This window comes from Paroedura picta, chromosome 3 (genome assembly GCF_049243985.1).
Source record: "Paroedura picta isolate Pp20150507F chromosome 3, Ppicta_v3.0, whole genome shotgun sequence".
Taxonomy (NCBI): domain Eukaryota; kingdom Metazoa; phylum Chordata; class Lepidosauria; order Squamata; family Gekkonidae; genus Paroedura; species Paroedura picta.
This window is the reverse complement of record NC_135371.1, coordinates 42,960,720-42,984,990: the sequence shown is the minus strand read 5'-3', so window position 1 is coordinate 42,984,990 and position 24,271 is coordinate 42,960,720. Positions and strand designations below refer to the sequence as shown.

General features: G+C 43.1%; 1 protein-coding gene across 1 annotated transcript in view; it reads left to right on the top strand.

Annotated features, from left to right (window-relative positions):
• The window catches only part of COL7A1 (collagen type VII alpha 1 chain), a 159,156-nt gene that overhangs the window by 26,880 nt on the left and 108,005 nt on the right, over window positions 1-24,271 (top strand). The window contains exons 11-25 of the mRNA XM_077325428.1: window positions 3,153-3,272; window positions 4,100-4,246; window positions 6,504-6,614; window positions 6,904-7,053; window positions 7,803-7,931; window positions 8,516-8,662; window positions 9,932-10,057; window positions 10,515-10,661; window positions 12,027-12,152; window positions 16,493-16,636; window positions 16,742-16,867; window positions 18,007-18,153; window positions 21,403-21,528; window positions 21,614-21,760; window positions 24,040-24,159. Of these exons, the coding sequence (XP_077181543.1) occupies window positions 3,153-3,272; window positions 4,100-4,246; window positions 6,504-6,614; window positions 6,904-7,053; window positions 7,803-7,931; window positions 8,516-8,662; window positions 9,932-10,057; window positions 10,515-10,661; window positions 12,027-12,152; window positions 16,493-16,636; window positions 16,742-16,867; window positions 18,007-18,153; window positions 21,403-21,528; window positions 21,614-21,760; window positions 24,040-24,159 (2,013 nt within the window). The remainder of the gene's footprint in view (window positions 1-3,152; window positions 3,273-4,099; window positions 4,247-6,503; window positions 6,615-6,903; window positions 7,054-7,802; window positions 7,932-8,515; window positions 8,663-9,931; window positions 10,058-10,514; window positions 10,662-12,026; window positions 12,153-16,492; window positions 16,637-16,741; window positions 16,868-18,006; window positions 18,154-21,402; window positions 21,529-21,613; window positions 21,761-24,039; window positions 24,160-24,271) is intronic.

The window sequence follows — 24,271 nt, the reverse complement described above, 5'->3', positions numbered from 1 at the left end:
AGTAATCTTCCTGGCTTCTTCCACTGGCACAGCTGGAACTGCTTTGGCTCGTAAACAAGGGGGCCATCCCCTTGCTACTAGATCCAATTTCTTGGTAAAGATTAGCCACAGGACCATCCTTTCCCTCCCACAGTTGGGTGAGCACTGCAACTAAATTACCTCAATTCTTATGCATAAATAGAAGACTAGGTTGTCTCCAGGCAGGTAGACCCAAAGCTGGAGCCATTACCAGAGCAGAACGTAAATTGTCCCAGTTGTCCCTAGCCTCTGAAGTCCAAATAGGTTGGACTGTCAACAGTCAACTCAGGTTGATCTGTCAACAAGGCATAGAAAGGTTTTGCTCAGAGGGAAAAGGAGGGAATCCAAGACCTGAAAAACTCTACCATGCCAAGAAAAGTTCATAAAGTTTTCTTTATAGTAGACAAAAGGTAATCTTATCTTAAAATAACATAAATGCAAGTACCAGACAGTTTACGGTAGCGATCTCCAACCTGTGGGCCGCGGACCACATGTGGTCCTTCGACTAATTGGAGGTGGGCCCCGAAGGGCGCCTTCTCCCCCCCCCCCGGCCCTTTACTTCATCCCCCCCGGCCCTTTACAACACACGTCGGGTGTCATTGTCTCCCATCACTCCCAGATGGGACTATCTCGTTGCAGAGAAACAAGCTCAGGGTTCCCATTGATTTGTCATTGTCCTTATGTTCATTGTTGTGGCGTGTCTGTATCTTATTTTGAAGGGATGTTTAAACATTACCATAGCGATCAGAGAGCGTTAGGGCAGTGGTTGAGAGTAGAGGAGTAAACTACCCCCCCCCCCCACCGGGCCTCAGTAAAAGGCGTTGAGTGGTCCCCGGCGTTGAGTGGTCCCCTGTGATAAAAAGGTTGGGGACCACTGGTTTACGGGATCCCTGGGCAATAACATACCCCATATAGTACAATTCCATGGTGTAATTTGCACTTTGTCCTCTGCTACTTCCACTAAATAGTTCAAAAGAGAAACAATCGCTGAGATAATTCGTGATTCTGATGAAGCAGACCGTAATAAATCATCAACATATAGCAATAAGGATACTCCCACTGGGGCTGTCCATGTAGCCATGTAGTCAAACAATGACTAAAATAGTAGGAGAATCAATAAAACCTTGAGGAGGGATGGTCCATTGAAAATGTGTCTTGAAACTTGAACCAGGTTCCTGCCATTCAAATGCAAAAATGTCCCTAGAATCAGGATGCAATCTAATGGAAAAAGAAAAATGTCCTTGAGGTCTAAAACAGAAAACCAATCGTGGTGAGGTGGGATATTAACCAATAATGTATAAGGATTAGGAACAACCATGTGGCAGCTCTGTACTATAGAGTGAATTTGTCTCAAGTCCTGCACCAATCTCCAATTTCCTGATGATGCTTTAGGGATCCCTAATATTGGTGTGTTATAAGGGACTCACACTCCTCCATATATCCTGTCGTAATCCATCTTTGAACTACTGGGAGCAAGCCTTTACAGGCCGCTTGGGACAATGGGTATTGTTGAGCCCGAACCACAGGTTTTAAAAGCATTTTCAAAGTCCCCATACCTTCTGCTTCTATTTGAAGGGGTGACACCCCATGAGAAAAATGGAATGGGGAATCACCCCTGAGAACAAGAATGGGCCAGGGAAGCTAGGAATCCATCAGAGACTGTACTTTGTAAGGCCTGAGCCAGAAACATAGTATTCTTACACTTAGATTCTTCCTTAGCCTGCAAGGAGTTTTGATCCTAAGAATTGCAAACTTTCCAAGCAGTATCAGAAAGCTCTGAGGGTAACGTATTAGCCCACCCATCAGACTTCTGAATTTTACTATGAATGCCATATGTAGCCTTCCCCACAAACATAGTAGAAAGCGTCTTTTGGTTACTTGGCAAGGAAGGATCCAAGTCCCCAAACTCTCACATAACTACCAATCCAACCCATAAATGTAATAGGATCTTCATCCTGCCCTTGCCTCAAAGGAAATACCTCATTAGGATCATAACTTTTAAGAGGTTAGGACCCACAGTAATGGGTTTAAACTCCGTTGAGAACAATATTAACTAGATATCAGAGTAGTTCAGCAGTGGCATCAGCTGCCTAAGGAGGTGGTGAACTGCCCCACACTAATAGTCTTCAAGCAGCCGCTGGACAGATACTTATCCTAGATGCTTTGGGCTGATCTTGCATTGAACAGGGGGTTGGACTCGATGGCCTGTATGGCCCCTTCCAACTCTATGATTCTAATTGGCTTCCTGATACCCTTTAAGATAGCTGAACGGTAGTCAGCATGCCATTTACAACTGGGATCAGAAGCATGACCTCAAAAGGGCTCAGAAAGAGGAACTGCCCTATCTAGAGCAGCAGCATTCTGACCTGGATGACACTTTAACCTAAGTTTCAATGAGCTGAAATTCCTCCGTGGCTAACATATATTCTCAAAGAGGTTGCATGTCACCCCAAGTGTGTTGATAAGCAGTAAAAATACTTTGAAGTTCACGATAAACCTTTTCCCCATTCTCACGTAAAAATTTCCAATTATACAAATCATCAGTACTTATAAAATGAACATGTACAAACATAGTTGATCCCACAGGTCCTGCTGAAGCAGGTACCTCTCAAAGGGGAAAGTTATGAGAAGTGGGAACATAGGAGACCGTGCTAGACGAAATCAAAGATGAATTAGGAAAAGGGGTAAAACCCAGAAAAGTACATTCTGATGTGGCAGTAGTTGAAAAAGAATTTGAGGGAGAAACTGGGGAAGAAATAGAAGGCAATAGGGGAAGGGAGCAGTGTGATTCTAGAGGGATTAGTATTGGGACTAGTGCTATTCAGTCTGTCCGTATGTGATCTGAAATGGCATGTGAGCAGCAAAATGGCCAGGATTACAGATGAGAACCAAAGGAGATGGTGAAGAGCTTCACGAACTGGATGAGTAAGTGATAACATGACAAATTAGGTAAAATATCTGGAAGTGTAAAGTGATGCATATTTGGACTGAAAAAAATCCCAGCTGTAAATATATGCTGATGGTGTTGGGAGGGACTGGTTTTGACTGACTAGGAAAGAGGGATTATTCATAAAATGCATGTTTTAAATAGGTCTGAGACATCCTATTGTCCTCTGTTTGCTTTGAATCCACAGTGAGTTTGGCAGGAGTACAATATCTGTCTGCCCAGAACATTTCCTCCCAGAGCATGCTGCTCTCTTGGCAGGGTGTGAGTGGAGCTACTGCATATCGTGTTACCTGGGGACTTCTCTCAGGTATGTTTGCTCAGCTGCTGTATTTTCTCCCCAGGCTTCAGCATAAGGTACTAGACCAGAGTATGATGAGTTGATATGACCCTACAGATTCTTTTGTTAAGCGATGGCAAAATGCCATCGATTAAAGTTCTATACTACTTGCACTCCCGAGGCAACATACTGTACAGTTTGCTGGTGATTTATGAGACACTATTGCTTTAACCATCGCACAGTGAAAAGAATGGCCCAATTCTTTAAAGAATGTCTACATTTGAATGTTTTTACTGGCAGCCACTGCAAAATAAGATGTGTAGGGGAGAACGGGTCTTGGTCCAGTTTTTGATCCATAGCAGTCCAGCACAAGGGTCCATAGTTGTTGCCAAACTAGCTTAAGATGTTGTACAGAAGAAACCAGGGAACTGACGAAAGCCAGCTGATATATGCCACATGCAAGCAGAGAGGTACCACTGATCCTGTCAAAATCATTGTTAGCATTGATAACAACTTTTGGAAAACCAAATTTATATGCCAAAAACTTATACAGTATAAAAGACATTAGCATTTATTTGTTCATTTTACTTATAGTTCACCTTTCTAGCTGAGAAAAGGCAGAATAAAAAATTGTACCAGTTAAATAGTTCCCCTGGAGAGGCAGTTCTGCTGTTACACAAAAAGTCTTATGGCCTAATCTTATTGATCAAGGATTGTGATGCAATCCTAAAAACACTCTCCCTGAGGGTGAGCAGCAGGGAACTTACTTCCAAGTAGACTTCCAAGAAGCCCTCTCTGAGGTCACTTAGCAAATTATGTATATTAAATACCACGGCTGCTCTTTTGTGCTTTCTCAGGTCAGGATGTGCGTAGCGCTGATGTGGACCCAAGCAAGAATTCCTACTTGCTGACTGGATTACAACCTGACACTGAGTACCTGGTGACTGTTGCTCCAATTTATGGGCAGCTGGAAGGGCCCAAAGCCTCCCTGAGGAAAAGAACCGGTGTGTGCCCAGAGTTTGGTTGTTGTTGTTGTTGTTGTTGTTGTTGTTGTTGTTGTTGTTATTCAAGGAAAGTGAGGCTTGTGATTTAATTACTGGTCGGCATGGCATTTGATTTTTGTAAATTAATCACTCATTTAAACACCAGGATATCAAAAGGTGGGGGGAGGATGGGGGGTATAATCTCCCTTGACAGCTGAATGAGGTATGTCATTTTGAATCATGTTCAAATGCAAATATTCTCTGTGGGAATGGGCAGCCACGTATGACATGGCTTCCACATTCAGAATTCTTTAACATGGAATCGCTTGTCTTACGTCTTCTGTGATGCCTCTAAATACATAAGCAGACTGCAGAGCACTTATTTATTCATAGTTACCTTCCATTTCCTGTTTGCTGCTGCATTATCAGTTTTTAGTCCTGGTCATTGTGAAGAAAAGGTTTAAAATTTCTTTTTTTACTTGGTTTGCCCCTCCTTTGCTTGATTCTTGCAGCTGAGGGTGAAGTTAAAGGAGACTTATTAAGAGGCAGACAGTGGAGCTAGGAAAACCAAAGATGAGACATTTACAAGAAATATATTAGCAGTGGGATCCAGATCTCAGTGACACAGCAGATGGCTAATGTAGTCTAATGGCAATTTAACATTTGTATATTGAAATCAAGATTATCTGTAATACGTTTGCAAAAATATAGTTTTTAAAAAGTTCTCCTGTGGTTTGTATTCAGCCATCCATGGACCTTACAGAGAAAGACTTTCCTAGTTCTCCTCCTGCTGCAGCTCACTAAGATTCCTGAAATGTTGTCCCTGGGGGTCTGGAGATCCCCAAGTAAAAGGATAGTGAGCAAATTGGGGGTCGGCAATGCAAGGGGGAAGGAAATCACTGCCCTTTCTTCCTCAAACAGAAATGTGATCCCATTGGAGGAACTGCTTGGATACTTGGATACATACTAGTATGTTGTTAAGATATAGTGCATCTGAACAGAAAACCAATTTGAGCATAATAATCCATCCCTTCAGCATTGCCTGGTTGGCCAGGAGATGGCATTTGCAGCCTTTCTATTCAGAACACTAATGTTGCCAATTACTAGGGATATGCCATTTAAACACTGGCCATAATGGGATTTGACTGGAGCTGAGTGAACTGCCCCCTAAGGCACCTGGCTCCATTGGTGCCACTGACTGTCTGGGAAGTCCACTGCTCAGCTTCTTCTCTGGGCAGAAAGGCAGGATTCTTACCTTACCTTCCAGGATTCTTACCTTATCTTCCAAGGATATTTCTTCTGTTGCATCTCAGGGGCTTGTGTTTCAGCCAGTTGTGTGTAAAAGTAAAACCTTGGCAATACACCAGAGAAATTTCCCTCTGGGGGAGGTTAAAAGGGAGAACAGCAAAGACTTCGTGTTCCAACCCCCCACCCCCCAAAAAACCTTCTGGCTGAGTAACTCCTCTCTGATGCAGTGAAAAGTTTTCCATTTGTATCCTGACCGCCTCCCTGGGTCCAAGAGCGTCAGTGCAGCAAGAAGCTCCTAATGGGGGTGGGATTAAAACATGACCCTCAGAGCTGTTCTGATTCTTCCCAGAAGAGGAAATTTCTCACTGGATCTCAGTTAGGACACTGAAGAAATGGGCCTTTTCTAAACACAGCATTTATTTACAATTGATTTATATACTTGGGGGCTGCTTTAACTATCTGGCTGCTTCCTCACTGGAGGGTACCATTTCCCCTGCATTTCCCCTCTCCCTTGCCACCAGGGGACTTTTTGAGGGTGTTTAAAAATAACTAAATAATTGCTATTTCACCATTATGTTCTAATATTACAGTAATCAGTTGAAAGGGGCTGTGGGACCAACAATATAGCTTTGCCAAACTGCATGTTCCCTGCAGTTCATAGAGTATACAGTCATGTAACAGGGCAAAGGCTGATGTTTACTTTGTGGTGTTTTATTTTATCCAAATAAAGGTATTATTCTGTTGTTGCTTTTGGATTTTTATTCCTTTTATTATACTGAAGTCTGACTTGGCTTTTAGGGCCTTGAAGGAGAGAGTTCTCTCTGCGATGGCTCCAGCTTCTTTATTGTAAATGTAGCTGGACTAGCCATGATGGTGTATCTTGAGCAGACTGGCCAATTGTGTTTCACAATTATGATCATAGTGTAGGATTTGGGACAGATCTGAAATCTGAAATACTTACTTAGGGGTCATGTAAGCTTTTCTGGGTGCCGTAGATCTACTGAGTCTGGTCTGTCTTTGCATTCTTTAGATATAATCCAGATTTTGAGGACTATCACTGTAGGTCCAACATCTATCCAGTTGGCCTGGAATGTCATCCCCAATGCCCGGGGCTATCGCCTGGAGTGGAGAAAAGCAATAGGTAGGCTGTCTGAATTTCTGTATTGCATGGGGAAAGTTGAGAACAGGGGTAAATTATTGAGGAAGTATATCTGATCTGTACTTTGCTTCCCAAATAGCTCCAGATTTTTCTGTGACATGGTCCCTTAGGTCCTCCACAGACATAGGGCCCTCCTCTTTTGCTGATGTGAAACTCAGAAGAAGAAATGTGAGGGTGTTTACATAGCCCATGCAAGGTTGGAAGATACTTTGAAGACTAAGGGGATGGATATGGGTCATCTTTATGACTTGTTTCTTTTACCTATCCCTAGGTGTGGATGCACCCAAAACAGTGTCCCTGTCTCCCCATGAGAACAGTTATACACTGTCAGGTCTGCAGCCAGGCACAGAATATCACATAACGCTCTACACCTTGTATGATGGCAAAGAGGTTGCAACCCCAGTTACCATCTCAGAGACTGGTAAGAGTTTAGTGCTCAATGCTGCTTCCTGTATATTTAGCCCTTCCATGGTCTTGCATAAATAATTTCTGGGTAATTTCTGATGCATTTTGCTTCCACAATTGTTTTTTCTTCTTTCAGCATGCATTTAGAAGTGAGATGTGTGCATGCAAACATGAAACCACCTGGATAATTTTTGTTTATGCTGCTTTTAATGTGGTGGTGGTAGTTGTGATAGAGAGATAGTCACGGGAGGAGCCTAGTTGTTCCAGTGCTGAACGATTAAACCCAGGTTCACAGGAAACCTAATGTAACAGGTTATTATGTGAGATGCAGCAGTGATATCTGTCCTAGGTTTGCCTCTATGAGGAAAACTCTTTAAAGAATGTCTATGTTCTTTTCCAGCCAAAGCCTCGCGCTGGTTTGCAGAGCAATTAGTCAGGCTCCATCCCTAAATTTGCAGATTACTTTGGATTTATAATAATGTCTCATGGTGTCTTGGTCTATGAGAGTGTTAGACTTCTTTTGGCTGTCTGGAAAAAGACATTTTCATATTGTTCAGACTGGCACACACCTTTCATTTGTGCAATTTGGATATAAAATTCAACAAGCTTTTTTTCATTCCTATTCCTTGTACAAGGATTTTTTTCAGTAAAAAGGACTGTAGTTGATTGTATTATTCTCCTGCCCTAAGATGACACTTCCAACTGTGATCCACCTTTCTTCTCTTCATGAATTCCCTGATTTTGATCTATGATTTTATCTTGCAGGGGTGGAACCATCAGTAGGTACCATCTCTGATTTAAGGATCACTGAGACTTTAGGAAACAGAGTCCGACTCGCTTGGACAGGTGTCCCTGGGGCCACAGGCTATAAGATTGTGCTTCGGAATAACCAAGGTAACACTCGGTGGGTCCTATCCACCTGAGTGAGGATGGCTTTTTGGTGTATATATGGGGGGATCTCTAATCTGCTTAATGCTAGTAGCTAGTAGGGGCAGAGGGATCAGAAAATAGTAACCCTAGAGGGGAGAAGTGACTTGTGCAAGGTAGGCAAACACAACCTGTTGACAACTGGATGTCCTGTTCTATTAAGGTACACTTCATGGTTTACGCCTTCATATTTCTATATTTTGTTCTATCACCCAAACAATGAGAACTAGATAATAGATTGATAATAGAGAGGCAACTTGATGTATTCTTTAAGAAGAACAGTTTCTAATCTGGTGAGCCCTGCCTCTCCACAGTCAGCCAGCTGGATGAACTTGAGCTAATTGCAGTCCTCAGCCCCATCTACCTCTTAGGGTGCCTGTTATGGGGAGAAAAGGGAAGGTAATTGTAAGTTGCTTTGAGACTCCATCTGGTAGTGAAAAGCAGGGTATAAAAAACAACTCTTCCACTTCTTCTTGCTGGGTAGTACAGTGAACATGTCATAGCCATAGAACCATAATGTGAGTACATGGCTACTGTGTTCTGTCCTGCAGATGGCACAGAGAAGAGTCGACATATTTCAGGTTCTGAGACCACTGTGGACCTGAGTGATCTGAAAGAAGATATCATCTATGTGGTGCGCTTGTCAGCTCTTATTGGCAGCCGTGAGGGTAGTCCTGTTTCTTTAAACATCCGACTTCGTAAGTGTTAACGCTGAGGGTGATAAAATTATTTCTAGGTAGTCCGAGCCTGCTGGTATCTGTTTGCCTTTACATGAAGGGTTGGGCTGGGGTAGCTTCTAACAGTTCCACTGTTGTCTTGCATACCCCCGAAGTTTGGCCTATGGAAACTTAAGCAGAAAGGGCTATAGAATGGGTGATGTGGGAAGGTGCTTTTGGGTAGGGCATGTTTTGACCCAAAATAATAATGACAGTGGAAGCTATAGAATTTTTACTGGGATACTGATGATTTCTTCTTAGTTCTTCTCCCCACAATCCTGGCCTAAAGTAATCTGCACATATATGTTAGTTCTAACCATTGGTACATGGAGCTAACATAGAGCCCAAACACAAACTCCCAAAGTAATTGGAAGCTTTTAGAGTGATATGACTCTTAAAGGGGCTGCCTTAAAGTAAGATCAGCTTGGGCATGTATAAGGTTGAGGAAAAGAGGACTGCATGTTCACAGCCTTTTGTATTCTTTGCTCAATCTGTATGTGTGTGGACTTTCTTAACAAACCATTTCTCTTTTAAATGCTGGTAGTTGCTCTCCATACCACATAGGCCTTCATTGTTTGAACTCATTATCTAAAATGGGTTCAAGGGGAAGGAACCTGGTTGGTTGCTAGATCACTGTTTCCCCCAAAGTTTGCAAATGCAATAAGTTGTCCTGGTAACTAGTTGCTGGGTAGCAAGAGACATCTGGTAACTAGTTACTGGGTAGCAAGAGACATTAGGCAGAATCTTTAAATGGTAACATAGAAGGAAAGCTAGGAGTGCTGGCCTTTGGGTGGAATTTCCAATATTGAATATATGGTGGGGAGAACTGCAAGAAAACTCTTCTGAGAGTCGGGTAAACTTTGGAAAAAGGGGCATGCTGGGTGGGAACTCAGGGTGATCACTGAGCGCCTAGATGCCTTGGCGGGCCAGAACAGAATAGGGCTCACTGGTCAGTAGAGCTGCTCTGTGACACTCCCAGATGAATAAGGAAATGACAGAAGTTTAGGATAGATTCAGAAGTGCCTATTCGTTTTGTGTAGTTACCTTTGGATTTCCTGTTCTGCTATGACATTTCTTTCAGTTTGGGCAGAATACTCCTCAGAAATGAATAATACAGGATGAAACAGCTCTTCTCCTCTAATTCCTCGGGGGTTGTTATTCTCCTGCTTATATGTATCCCTCAAGCATTCAGTGTTTTTGTAACCTTACTAGGCTCTTCCACTGAAAAGATCTTTTGTCTTCCTGTGATAGGACCAACATTGGTAAGCAGTGTATCAAACGTGCGTATGGTGCCAGCAGGATTGGGTCGTATCCGACTTGTGTGGACCCCTATCCCCAGGGCTACAGCTTATAAACTGGTGATTGTCAACATCCAGGGTAAGGACTGTGTTGTAGTGGAATAGTTTGAAAACAAAGGTTGGAACTATTCAGGGCTATCGTGTGATCTGACTCTTGTATTTATCAACATGAGTGAAAGTAGGATGTGTTCTGGGGAAAAACAGAACTGATTCTGAATAGTCAGGGATGTTCTAGACTTTTGAAGGCTGAACTGGGATCTCGGGTAAGGGTTGGAGCATTGCAGGGCCTATGTGAGGAGGTGTATAACAGAGCAATCCTAAGCAGGTATACTCAGAATCATTCTCAGTCTACTCAGTGGGGCTTACTCTCAGGAAAGTGTCTTCAGGTTTGCCTTGTAAGTGATTCAACCAGTCCTGAGAAAGAATGTTTTTTCAGAAAAGTGAGAAGGGACGATACGTACAATACGGGGGAGATTCATTAAGTTTGGCTCACTCTGTACAGAGACTGATTCAGTTTCTTTTGTGCACTATTTCAGATGGCACCGAGGAGACCAAACAAATCCCAGGTGATCAAGGTTTCATTGACCTTCAGGATCTGAAGGATGGAGTCAGATACTTAGTGCGAATAACAACATTGATGGGCAGCCAAGAAAGCACCCCTGCCACCATTACTTTTAATCTGGGTATGTTCTGTCTTGGGGTCTGGGCTTTGTCTCTCCTTGTTGGTTCTGAGCAGTATTGATTGTGGGATCCTTCTAGATGGTGGATACTTCTCTAAGTTAGGATGTGGCATTTTTGTCGCAGTACAGTGCAGTATTTCTCATGTATGTCTTTAGATCATGTGTCTTTTCAGCAGAACAATTTAGCATCCCTGTTAAAGCCTCTGGGTATCATGAGAGGGCTCTGCAAGCATTCTTTATCCTTTGATGTCCCTTCTTTCCTCCATGTGTGGAGAGTTCTAGGTTGGTAAAAGCATTTAAACTGTTTTAGGAATGTGCCCCCAAAGTCGAGTCAGAGTTGGTTCCTTTGCCTTTTTAAAGAAGTGAGTTTTTTTAGAATTGCACTTAAAACTAGTTGTATTCATTACTCTTATATTCATTTTCATTTGGTTTCAGCTAAAAATGCTTTTCATTTTCTCTTCCCCGTCATCTAAATGGGATAAAGATCTTGGCCTGCTCACCAAAGGGCTCCTTCTTGCTAAATGGCAGGAAGTGGGGAATGGATTCCTCCCAACCACTTTCTGCTTACCTTATATTTCAGTAGGAAGTGGTCTGTCTTTTCCCCATACTGGGGCTCATAACAATTGATAAGTGGAATTTCTGTTAGTTATTTAGTCTTTTTGATTACTAGCCTGACTTGGAGGTACATTCCTAAAACAGTCTATCAGCTTTAATCTGGTAGTCTTTTAATCTTGTTGATTACAAGACTAACAGAAATTCTACCTCCCAGTTGTTGATAACAAGACTAACATTGCAGAAATTTGATTATCATTGCCAGTCTCTTCCTTCTTGATCACAGATTTCTTCTTTTTTTTCCTGGTTTACATTGGAGGGGAGAGCACTTGCCAAGGTCACCCTAATCAGCAATATTCCAAGCCTAACAGAGACAAGAGTTCAGGCAACATGTCTGCCTCTCTCCTCTGTATGTGCACTACTATGGTTGTCTGCCAGGGAGGAGGAGTATAATGCTTGACTAGCTTCTCTAGCTGTTTTTCCTCCCAAGTTGTGGAGTCCTGCCTGCTTGCCTTCCAGCATGTATAAGCAAAGCTTTACCCCTAATGTTTTGAAGGCAGGGAAACCTTTAGGACCAGAAAACCTTCTCCAAACCACAGCTTTTGAGGGATTGGAAGGAACTGGGAATGTTGTGATAAGAAGTGCCAACTTGGGCAATTTCTGTTTGGAAGGAACATCAGTAAATTAACTTGTTTTTGCTAAGTTCTGACTGTACATCCTTGGTGAATATGTGAAAGCATTATTATTATAGAGTAGCAGCAGTATCTTTGAATTTGTGTGAGTTCTTTACTAATTGTGTCCTCTTTGGTCTTGTAGAACAACCTCCTGTGGGCAGCATTACCAACCTAAAGGCAATTGCAACAGGCCCCAGCCAGCTGCAGATCTCATGGAATGGAGTTCCCGGAGCCACTGGCTATAAAGTGATATGGCGACCAAGGAATGGTAAGTGTATTATGTTCTGCTAGGGGTTTGTCTGTCAGGTTCGTGTGTGTTCTGACAGGACATGCCTTACCGTGGAATTTGGGAATGTATTGATTTTGAAGGTTGGCCAACTGGTGGGTTGCATGAATTGCACCAAAGCTAGAAAATGGAAATAGTGGGTAGAACAATGCAGACCACAAGTGAACAAGATGTAAATTATTATTTCAGGTGGTAGGAGCAGCCAGTTTACAGTCATTATTGCATTTGTCTTGGTAAAATTGTCAAAATGAAGGCCAGTAACACTTGCAGCCTGAATTAAATTGGGATGTCCACAAGTGTTGAGGTTCAACACAGCCTGACCTCTCAATTTTGCATCTTTGAGGTGCTACTGAATCCAGTACTGCGTCTATAAGTTTAGATTACAGTAATGACTAGAAGTACTTTTCATCAACATCATCGGGTAAAAATGCTGCAACTCCATAAAAATGTTGCAATGTTTGGGACTGATGGCTATAATTTACTTTTTTTGCAGCCTTGAGTTAATTTCTATAATTTTATGTGAGAATTGTTAAGGGTTGCAACTGATGCAGAAGGAGGCACCTGCCTTTTGATATGATCTCTTCTGTCCCAGCTGAGCTAGTGTTCTGAGACTGGCTTGTGATCACGCAGACAGATTTAACTTGCTCAGAATCACAGACTGTTTTTGGGCTGATGGTAACACAGCCACCATCAAGTCATTTCTTTCTACTTGGGCAGCTATGAAGTTCTGATAAATGTTCAGTAGACAGTACTTACCTGAGCCTATAAGCATTACTTAGAACGGTGTAACTTTGCTAGTTCAGATTGAATTGTCATCCGTAGGCCTAAAACTCTTCTTCCTCAGGAAATGAAATATTTATTTACTTAGATATATATACCACCCTCCCTTGTGGCTCAAATAGTTGAGGCAATCACAAATCAAGGGTTGTTTTTTTCCCTAGAATCCCAAAGCAAAACATGATTAATCAAAGAGTCTCATATTTTTTTCCAACAAGCCTGTAGTTGTAGAACAGAAAATAAAACATGCAAATTAATATTAGTACTGTTTTTTTCTGGCTACTGGGAATTATATGAGACCAGAGTACATCATCATCATCAATAAAGCTCGATCTCAACATGGCCAAATCTGTTTATAATTAAATCCAGGGACTGGAGCCAAGACAAGATGGATTTTTCTATTTCAGAGAAATCTGAAATGTTAAAAAATAATGGGAGGTTAACCACTCTCCGAAATAACACAAGCAGCACCTGCACCTTAAAAAAAATAATGCCTTCTCAGTGACCATTTTGGAGATTGCTAGGCAACCACAGCAGTATTCCCAGCCTTCGAGCCTTGGTGTCAATAAAAGACCAGTGTGGATGGGGCATAGGCCCCTTTCCAGGGCTGTTTAGACTTTGAGAGAGGACTCACTGGGATTGTGCCTAGCCATAGGTGCCAAAGAATTTGATACCACACAACTTCCATGACTCACTCAGGCCCGGTTGCTTGCTACTGTTCAACAGCAGCCACCCCACAAAAACCAGTGTGGTGTAGAGGCTAGTTTCGGGGTAAGCTCTAGGAGACACAGGTTTGAAGTTGCTTTGTGTTGGAAAGTAGGGTGTGAGAAGTAAATAAATCATATAAAGATTGGGGGACAGTTAAAAGGTACATTGGTGGGTGGGTGGGAAAGAGAGAAGAAAGCAGAGAAAGATGAGGAAATGAGGGTTGCACAGAGGAGGGAAAGAGAAACAGTGTAGTCCTTGGAATTTCCCACCAGCCTCATACAACTGAGTGATATTTTTCTTAGGTAGAGGTTGCCTGGGGGAGTGAAGGAGGAAAAACAGAGAATGGGGGGCAGATAAAGGCAAGATTGGCTGGTGGGTGGGAAGGCAGCAAAAAAGTAAAGAGGCCATAGAGACTTTCAGATAAGAAGAAATAGTGGAGGAGGAGGAAATGAGATGCCCCCAATAAGTCCTTGTGCCTCCCCTCCTTGAGTCTTGCATGGCAAAATCTTAAGGGTGGAAATAAAGTTACAATCTAACACAACAAACATTGCTCTGTTCTTAGAAGATTCTATGCGCAAGCATTGTACCTCGTTCAAGAAATATAGCACTGGTTTAATCTCTGGTTTTAATATGTACATGAGATTTTCCTGTCCTCATAATCTATTTGCATCCCTTCAGGTGGTCAAAGAAATTTAATTAATCCACTTTTTCCTGCTTTCATTAGGTCACATTTCAAGAAGTTATGCTTATACAAGGTTAGGTTTTGCCAACAGGACAAATTTTAATTATAACCGCAAGGCCTTTTCAAACAGAGTAACATTATTAGATATTTTAAAATAAGGAATCTACTTCAGTCAATAATAATCTAAAGAGCTAAGATTTTAAGACCTAGCAGAACAGATTTAGTGTTTCAAAGACACATTATAGTAGCCTCTAATTCCAAAAGGAAAATGTAAAGACTATTTACAAATAATTCATAAACTCTCTCTCCCCCTCCCCCCTGATGATCTGATTCATGGTGCGTTGTTGGGTCTACCCTGCTTGGAGGGATAGAGTATAAATCGAAAAATAAATAATTAATAAATATGATAAATTTGATTCCTATAAGGAAACGTTAGTCTAGAGGCAAGCAACAGTCTCCATCTGTCAGGGTGTTGGTCCAGTTTTTTATAACTTAGGGGTTCTTTTGAGGAGAGGCTCCATGCACTTAACACACTGCTGGGTTCAAGCCCACCATGGGGGAGCGGGGGAGACACTGTCCTCAGGCACCTTGAGGATTGGAAGTGTAGAGTGTTAGCCACAAGGTCTCAGAATGGGGTTGAGGTCAGTAGCTACTGGGTCCTAATCACCCCTGGGAGTGGAGTAGTTTGCCTAACCTGGTTCCTCCCTGACCGTGCATCTCAGATTCCCTCTTATCCCATCCCTGCTCCCCCAGGCCCTCCCCACAAGTGCTCAAAAGGTTTCCCTGCCCCACCCTTCCCACCTCCACACTTCCAGAAGCTGAGCTTGCTCAGACAGGTGGGCTCGGTCGAGGCCTTCTCGGTTTGGTTTTTCTCTGGCAGTTCCCTCGCCAGCCTATCCCGCAGCCAGCTGGTGGTGGTTGTCTCCTTGTTGCTGTGCTTGATGAGGTGCTGCTAGGGTCGTTCAACAGTCAGATGAGGGGGGGTTGAAGAGCATCCACTTCTCCCAGGTGAGAGGTCCTCCCAAAGAGCCAGGGCAACTGAGTCCCAATACATACACCATTGCACTGCTGCTAGTGACTTGCCCACTCCTTTCCTCATTACTCTTGTTTGCAGTCAAGAATAATCCAATGACATTGCTTTGTTAATTAGAAACTCAGGAATGTGGTTTTAAATGTATCCTACATGCACTAGACCAGTGGTTCTCAATCTGGGGGTCGAATGACCTTTTCACAGGGGTCACGGCAGGGCGAGCAGCTTGGCCATGGGAGTGCCATCACTGCTGCTGCTTCTCCTGCAAGTTCCCGTGCTCGACCGCCAGCTGCTCCAGCAGCACCCCTGGAAAAAAAAACAATTTATATACAATCATGAACAATGGATCTTCACGTCATTGGTCAGTTTTGGTTTAATTTCTGTGAAAGAACACTTGCATAATTTTATGGTTGGGGGTCACCACAACATGAAGAGCTGTATTAAAGGGTCGTGGCATTAGGAAGGTTGAGAACCACTGCACTAAACTGACTTTGTGGTATACATGGAAAACTCTGTCTGGAGATGTAGCCTATGGTAGCGATCCCCAACCTGTGGGCCGCGGACCACATGTGGTCCGTTGACTAATTGGAGGTGGGACGCCTTCTCCCTTCCCCCCTGGCCCTTTACTTCATCCCCCCCCCCAGCCCTTTACAACACACTTCGTGTGTCATTGTCTCCCATCACTCCCAGATGGGTCTATCTCGTTGCAGAGAAACAAGCTCAGGGTTCCCATTGATTTGTCATTGTCATGAGTTAAAATTTCCGTGAAAATAAAATGTTCCTTATGTTCATTGTTGTGGCGTGTCTGTATCTTACTTTGAAGGGATGTTTAAACATTACCATAGCGATCAGAGAGCGTTGGTTCAGAGTAGAGGAGTAAACTACCCCCCCCCATCGGACCTCAGTAAAATTGTCAAGCATTGAGTGGTCCCCGGTGATAAAAAGGTTGGGGACCACTGGCCTATGGAATCTTGTGACAGAAATGTCCACCCAGAGGGTGTTGTCATGGCTCCAAGCTGAGATTTATTTATTTTTTTGCTGTAACAGCTCAACTTATGATCAAGAGACACAGATATTCCATGTTTCTTTCTTGACTTACTGGTAAATCTACTTTTTCTCATCCAGGTCAGGAGACCTCTCGTGTCTTGCCAGCTGATGTAAACTCCTATACTATTGAGGGCTTGAAGGCTGGGTCCATCTATGTTGTTGGGGTCTCAGCCTTGGCTGGGAGTAGAGAAGGAAGCCAGGTCACCACTACAGCTACAACAGGTGAGGCCAGCTTCAACTATTTTACTTCCTTAAGCTTTCTGCTTGCTATAGTTACATCTTGACAGTACCATTCACTGTTGTCCTTTCCTATTTGTTCTGTTACAGGCCCTGATGAAGTCGGAACAGTCTCCAGTCTTAAGGTTCTTGAGTCTAGGAGCAATGCAGTGCGAGTCACATGGGTTGGTGTGCCAGGGGTTACTTCCTACAGAGTGATGTGGAGTCGGCGTGATGGTAAAGTAGTTGCTTAGGCCTGCCCATTGTTTGCATTATGTCATTTCTGTAAATCTTTAGAAATTATCAGGAGGTGCTGCATGACCATTTTATTTACCAGGGCTTTTAGTGGAGTATAATGTGAAAGTTTCTTTGGGGAACAAGGGGTCATTTTGGATTTTATTTTTTTGCTTTTATATTGTAACTAGTAATCAAGCCCGCTGTAATTAAAATACAGCGGGCGCTAGGCAAGGGAGCCCCTGGCAGCCGCGCAGAGCGCGGCTGCCGGGGGCTCCCTTGGCCGGTGGCCTGATGTGGCGGGAGGCGCTTTGCGCCTCCTGACGCGTCAGGCCGCCAGCAAGGGAGCAACTGCGAGCCGCGCAGTTGCTTCCTTGTCGGCAGGGCGGGAATCGGCCGGGCCAGTCTGTCTGTCCAGAGGATGGTCTGTCCAGAGGAAGGGGCCAATCGGCACCCTTCCTCATCCCAGACAGAGCCCGCCCTAACTCCTCCCACTAAGCCCTTACGGCTTTATTTAGGGCTGTGTTAAGATATTTTTAATCATGATTTACAGGCTGCCTTGACTCACAAGGCAAAGCAGGCTATAGATATGTTAACTAATTTGTCTAGCCCCCTTGACTCTTCCATATGCTAAAGAGAAGACACACGCCCTGCGCCATTACAGGTCAGGGGATTGTTTGGTGGCTTGGGATTCTGAGTTAGAAAACAAAGTTTAGGAATGGTATAAACACAGTATACTGAAATACTGAATTTAACTTGGCAAGCTGATACATAGTATTATAGTCTTAAATTTTATTCATAAGACCAGAGAAAACTGCTCCAATTTCAAAAGCAAAAGTTATTAGACAGGTATAAAATTGAAAACCTACATTTTTTATTCTGAAATTTTATCAGACTTTGAATTGTCTTTCTATGTTTTGTTTCAATTCCTGGGAAAATCACAACAAAATGCAGTGATCTGGCTCATCATGTTGATAGTGTTGGATGTTATCCCACAAAATATTTAGAAGGATATTGTAGCGCAGGGGATTGTTGCCTGTTGTTGGTAGGATCCTGGTTTAGACCTCTGTAGACTAAAATAGCCTGACATACTTCTGCTCATTTTTTTTGAAGTGGTAAGGTAACAGTGTCTTCTTTTGAAGGTGGAGCAGAAAACAGCAAGTTAGTCTCAGGAAACACCAATTCCTTTGACATTCTCAACCTAGAAGGAGGAGTAAGCTACATCGTTAAAGTCACAGCATTGATTGGCAACCGTGAGGGAGATCCTGTGTCTATCACTGTTACGACACGTAAGTCCTATTTCATTATATATTTTGTGGTGGTTATGTTCCATCTTTGTTTCCAAGGGTGCATAATATTTTAGCTTCACAACAATTCTGCAAAAGAGGTCAAGGATGGTGAGTGCCTAAGGTTACCATTTGCCTTTACATGTCAATGGGGATTTGAACCTGCAGTGACTCAACACTGTGCTGTGGTGAGCTATTTGGCTCATTTCATCTGCAGCTTCATAGCCTAGAGCAGGGGTGTCAAACATACTGCCTGCAGGCTGGAACTAGGCATGTGCAAAAAAAAAAACCCATTTGGACTGGTTCAAATTCAGACTAAATCCAAAGTACCCTTCCTTGCCTGAGATTTTGCTGAACCTGAAGTGATTTAGTGGCATTAAAGTCAATGAGAAATTTCCCACCAAATTTGCAGCATAGCTGCAGGAGCCTCTTTTCAAAACCTCCACATTTAACTAGGGGGTAAAATTCCACGGGCAGCCAAAGAGGGTGTCCTCATCCAACCCCCAGTTTTTTCCTCACCATTGGAAACAGTGGTGGTCAGATGGGGGCACCCTCTATCAATGCCTGTAGAATTGGAATTCTGGTCCAATTTTTTATAAGGTGTTCTTTTGAGGAGAGGCTCCTGCAGCTATGTTGCAAATTTGGTGCCTCTACCTCAAACCTCTACCCCTCAGAGCAATAAATTGAGGGGAAAGGAAAATTCTGATCCCTTTAAACTGCCAGACCTCCACATGGCCAAATTACGTCCCAGTTGCAGTTTGGTGATTTGGTCAAGGCTGATTCAGGAAGTTCATCTGTAATACTGCCCAGCAGAACATGGAAAATATTTTAAAAGACTTTGTGGATCTGGGGGGGGGGGGGGGGGAGAGAAGGTAAAGGACCTGGGAGCACAGGTTGTGTTTTCATCAGTCCTTCCTGTAAGTGGCCGAGGCATAGGAAGAGAGAGAAAAATTATGCAAGTAAATGACTGGCTTCGTCAATGGTGTTGATGGGAACAATTTGGATTTCTGGATCATGGTCAACAGTGTCAATATGAGGGGCTATTATCAGGAGACAGCGTGCACCTCACAAGGGACGGAAAAAGTATTTTGGGGAGAACCCTTGCACACCTGGTGAAGAAGGCTTTAAACTAGACACAAAGGGGGAGCGAGACGTAAATTCAGAACTTGGTGTGATGGCAGGAAATACTAGCTTACAAGGAAGTTCAAAAACCAAAACCATGAGGCACACAAAGGATGGACTACAATGTCTCTACACTAATGCACAGAGTATGGGGGACAAGCAGGAGGAACTAGTAGTCTCAATAGAGGAAGGGGGCTATGACCTAATAGGAATCACAGAAACTTGGTGGGCTAATACTCACAGTTGGAATACTAAAATTGAAGGGCACAATCTATTCAGAAGGGATAGACAAGAAAAGAAGGGGGGAGGTATAGCAATATATGTTAGGAATCTTTATACTTGTGAAAAAATGCAGGTACCCGAGCATGAAAGTTCAGTTGAGTGTATTTGGGTAAATATAAAAGGAGTAGGAAATGAGAGTGGTATTATTGTGGGTGTCTGCTAAAGACCACCAAGCCAGTCAGAGGACTTGAATGAGATACTACTAGACCAAATTACACAATTTTCAAAAAAGGGGGAAACATTGGTCATGGGTGACTTCAGTTACCTTGATATCTGTTGGAAGACCAACTCTGCTAAAAATGCAAACTCTGTTAAATTCTTTTCTTGCTGACAGCTTCATTTCCCAGAAAGTAGAGAGAGGAACCAGGGGCTCTGCTGTGTTAGACTTGATTCTCATCTTCATAGAGGTACAGACCAGAACGAATGGGATGAAATTAATTCAAAAGAAATTCCATCTAAACATCTGGAAGAAATTCCTGACAGTTAGACCGGTTTCTCAGTGGAACAGGCTTCCTTGGGAGGTGGTGGGTTCTCCATCTTTGGAAATGTTTAAACAGAGGCTAGATAGCCATCTGGCGGAGAGGCTGATTCTTTGAAGGCAAAGGGGTGGCAGGTTACAGTAGATGAGCGATTGGGATGTGAGTGTCCTGCATAGTGTAGGGGGTTGGACTAGATGACCCATGAGGTCCCTTCCAACTCTATTAGTTTATGATTCTTGGGAAAGATCAATTTGGACTGGATTAAAAAGACACTTCTGCATTGCTATGCAGTAATGCCACAACACAGATGCATTTTAATAAAAAAGTAAAACTTCTGCGTTGCTATAGAGAAATGGCAGAACTATACAGCATCCCCCCCCCCTTTTTTTGAGATTCGTGATGTTATTGGATGTTTATGACTGGGTGGATTTGTGAGACATTGGAAACAGTAACTGAATCGCAAAGAGTGCTTGTGTGTGAATGGTAGACTTTAAAACAAGGAGCATGAATGCCTGGATGATTGAGAGAAGGTTGCTTGATCACCTGCCCCCCCTATCTTTCCCCTTTTGTTCCCCACCTCCAAAAAACACAGGCAGGACTGTGTTTTGCCTGCCTGATTTTTGAGAGGCTAAACATGGGAAACTGGAGCCCAAAGAGTAATTTTGTGCAAACGGTAAGCTTTAAAATGAGGAGCATGCATGCCTGCATGATCGAGAGAAGGCTGCTTGATCACCTGCCTCCCCCTTTTCCCTTTCATATCCCATCTCCAAAAAACACAAGCATGACTGTGTTTTGCCTGCCTGATCCCCAAGAGACCATGGACACTTGAAAGAAGATTTTATTTTACCTTTGACAATGTAGCGTTACAGTCGCACTGCTATGCGGACAACACCATTAAAAACAAAAAACCATGGAGTAGGAAATAGAGAGGGGAGGGTGGGTGTGAAGATGGGACAATGCTGCAGAGACTATTGCACCTTTCCCCCTCCACATGGGCTTCTCCCTGGTTGTTCACCAATGGGATACAGGATAAAAAGTGGCAAATCCACTTTTTGCGATTTCCCTCATCATGAAGTAAATCTGGGCAAAACTCAATCAGCCCCTGGACATCCTCAGGATGCAGGCAATGTCATGTGGAGAGGGCTCTAAAACCTGCCACCAACCAGAGGCTGTCCAGGGGCAGATTCCTCATGCGGAAATGGTAATATGTCTGTATGTCAGAAACAACTTGATAGCATTACCGCAGATGGCTTTTCCCATGCAAGGCAGCAACTTTTTTTATCCCACAAAGGTTGCTTTCTACTGTCTACTGATGACTCAGCTTCCTGTGTCCTTTCCTCCACTAACTCTTCCCTACCTTCCTCTTCAGCGACTGTCCCAGCTCAGCCAGTTGGAAATCTGCGTGTGACTGACTCGTCAGAAAACCGCATCAAGCTAGCATGGAGCCCTGCACCAGGTAGCACAGGCTACCAACTTACCTGGCGGCCAGCAGGGGGTGAGTGGCTTCCATGCCTTCTCTTCCTTTTTTCTCACTGCCATTTAATGCATAGCTAATTAACTGCTCTTCTCACATGGGACAGGTGGACCAGAGAAGAGCCAGCTGCTCCCAGCCCACATCAATACCTATGAAATTGAAGATTTGCAGCCAGGAGGGCGTTATGAATTCCACATCACCAGCCTGATGGGCAATCAAAAGAGTGAAGCTGTGGCCATTGTTGCCAGCACTGGTAATCTGCTCCCATCCCCAGCTAATAACTTGTCAACCGAACAAAGGCATCAATAGAACCCTCCTCAGTATCAGCTGTTTTCTTGCAGGCTGTCAGAATCTACACCTCTAGAGTCAGGGTTCTGGATCTGTTGGACTTCCACGGTCCCTTGTAGGGGTGTGCATACAGCTAATCCATGCAAAAAAAATACCTGAAGAATGCAAATTTTGATTTTGTTTTCTGGCTACTGAAATGACCAAGCCAGAAATTGTTTCGAACCACTGGATAGTTAAGGCATTTCCAAGCTGCAAAGTTATCTGAGCTCTGAAGCATTTAAAAGGTCTCAGTTCCCCTTCAATATCTTGGAGGCAGTTCGTTCCAATTAAGAGTGGAAAAGATATCCGCTTTCTCTGCTCCAAGCCGTGAAGTCATGTGGCTTGGAGTGAAGTCTAAACTCTGAGGCATTTAAAGGGACTGACATCCTTTTAAATGCCTCAGAGCTCAGACTTCACTCCGAGCTGCACTACTAGGCTTGGATGGCTGTTTTAAACTGGTACAGGAGAAAAGAATTAAACCTTACTCTCATCGACCCACCCCAAATTGTGGCCTGCCTCACCTAAAATTTACTATTGCAAATCTGTGTGCTGGAGAAAATTCCCTGTCCTTTTAGCACTTTACAGGTTTAGTGTGCATGGGATGTTTTCACTGTGTAAATATTTTGTGTCTGGTTTATTTCTGTTTTAATAATATAGTGGAGCTTTGTATGCATCCTGTGGTGATTTAAAATGCAGGCCTTTAGAGTAAGAAATGGGGGACTGTATGGGTGATTGAAGTGCCTTATGCTTGGATCGTAGTAAGGGGGCAGAGTTGATCGTTTTGTTCAGAGAGGGTGTGTGGAGAGAAGAGAGAGAGTGAGAAACTATAGTGTTATGTTCTGTGGAAAAATTATGAGCCTACATGGTAAATGAAGAGATTGGGGTTGATTAGCCTGAGAGGTGAAAAAATAATCCATTGTGGCTAGGTCTATTTAAAGAACTTTAGGGAAACAAGAAGAAGGATACCTGTTGTGAACTATTAAGCTTATTCACCATGCAGAACCCATGATGCAGTTATACTTAGGTTTAAGAGAACAACAGTGTTATTGAGTGTAAAGGATGCCCTTTTATCTGTTGATCTGTTATTCTAACAAATGTAACTAAGCCACCTTGTCTTGGGGTTCAACTAAGAAATCTACGGTGAGAGCCTTTGGTGCCAGTGAAAATAAATAAGTCATGGTAAGGAAGGTGTGCATCACTCACATTACCTCAGAAGACTACAGAGAGGTGCCTTAACAAAGATTACACATATAATGGGTCTCACAAAAAAGAGTGAAAATGTTATAGTGCAGAAACAGTGCCATTTTTCATGATTATGAGGGAAATAATATCACTGACAATCTCACTAGCTTAAGAGCCGATCATTTAGCTTCTGGTTTAACAGTAATCTTTTCTATCGCCTTGTCTCCTGCTTGGAATTCTGCTTGGAATAAGAGAGCCATCTTTTGATGTAATTGTCAAATTGCATTTCCTTGGGGAGGGGGAGCCCTAATTTTTAATAGATACTTCATTTATAGCCAACTTTCTAGCTGAAGCTCAAGGCAAAAGAAACTCAAGCAAAAGATGGCTCTCTTATTCCAAGCAGAATTTAGTATGCAGCAGGTCTCCACAGGAGACGAGGGCTATTGAAAAGATTGTTTCTGCACTGTAATATTTTCATTCTTTTCTGTGAGACCCATTATATGTGTAATCTTTGTTAAGGCACCTCTCTGTAGTCTTCTGAGATGACGTGAGTGATGCACACCTTCCTTACTGTGACCTATTTATTTTCACCAACACCAAAGGTTCTCACCTTAGATTTCTTAGTTGAACCCCAAGACAAGGTGGCTTAGTCCTACTCCTACAACTCAGTCAAGCAAGGTGTATTTATTTATTTGCTAAAATATTTATACCACACTAGTCCTTTTGACTCAGATTTGAGCCTCCCTCCAAATTCTGTTGGAGAAATAGTCACTTAATTTGAAGGAAGGTTCCTCAGGCTGAAGAACTGCTACTTGGAAGGTGGCTGGATCCACCCTAATGGCTGCTGTGGTGCTTATACATGTAGCCTCTTTCTCAGAGAAGCTAATAACAGTGAGGAGTGCTGTAACTGTTTACTTTCACATAGCTATTGTTAACAGTCTAAGCAGTCTGTGCAAGTAGAAGCAGAGTGTTCATTCTCCAGAACAAGAGCATCTATCTTATCTTCAGTTCTTTTTTTTCTAGTACCACTTGGCCGTGTGACTAATTTCCGGGTGACAGAGATTCAAAGAGATTCTGTGACTTTGACTTGGACTCCAGTTTCTAGAGCCACTAGCTATCTCCTCACATGGGGATCTTCACAAGGTAATGTCTTTCTTTACAAGAAAGGTAAAGGGAGCACTGCAGTTTTTGAAAAAGGAAACGTTGATGGGGGGGGGACCATAACATCAATTTTATATAGCTAAGGGTGGGGAGA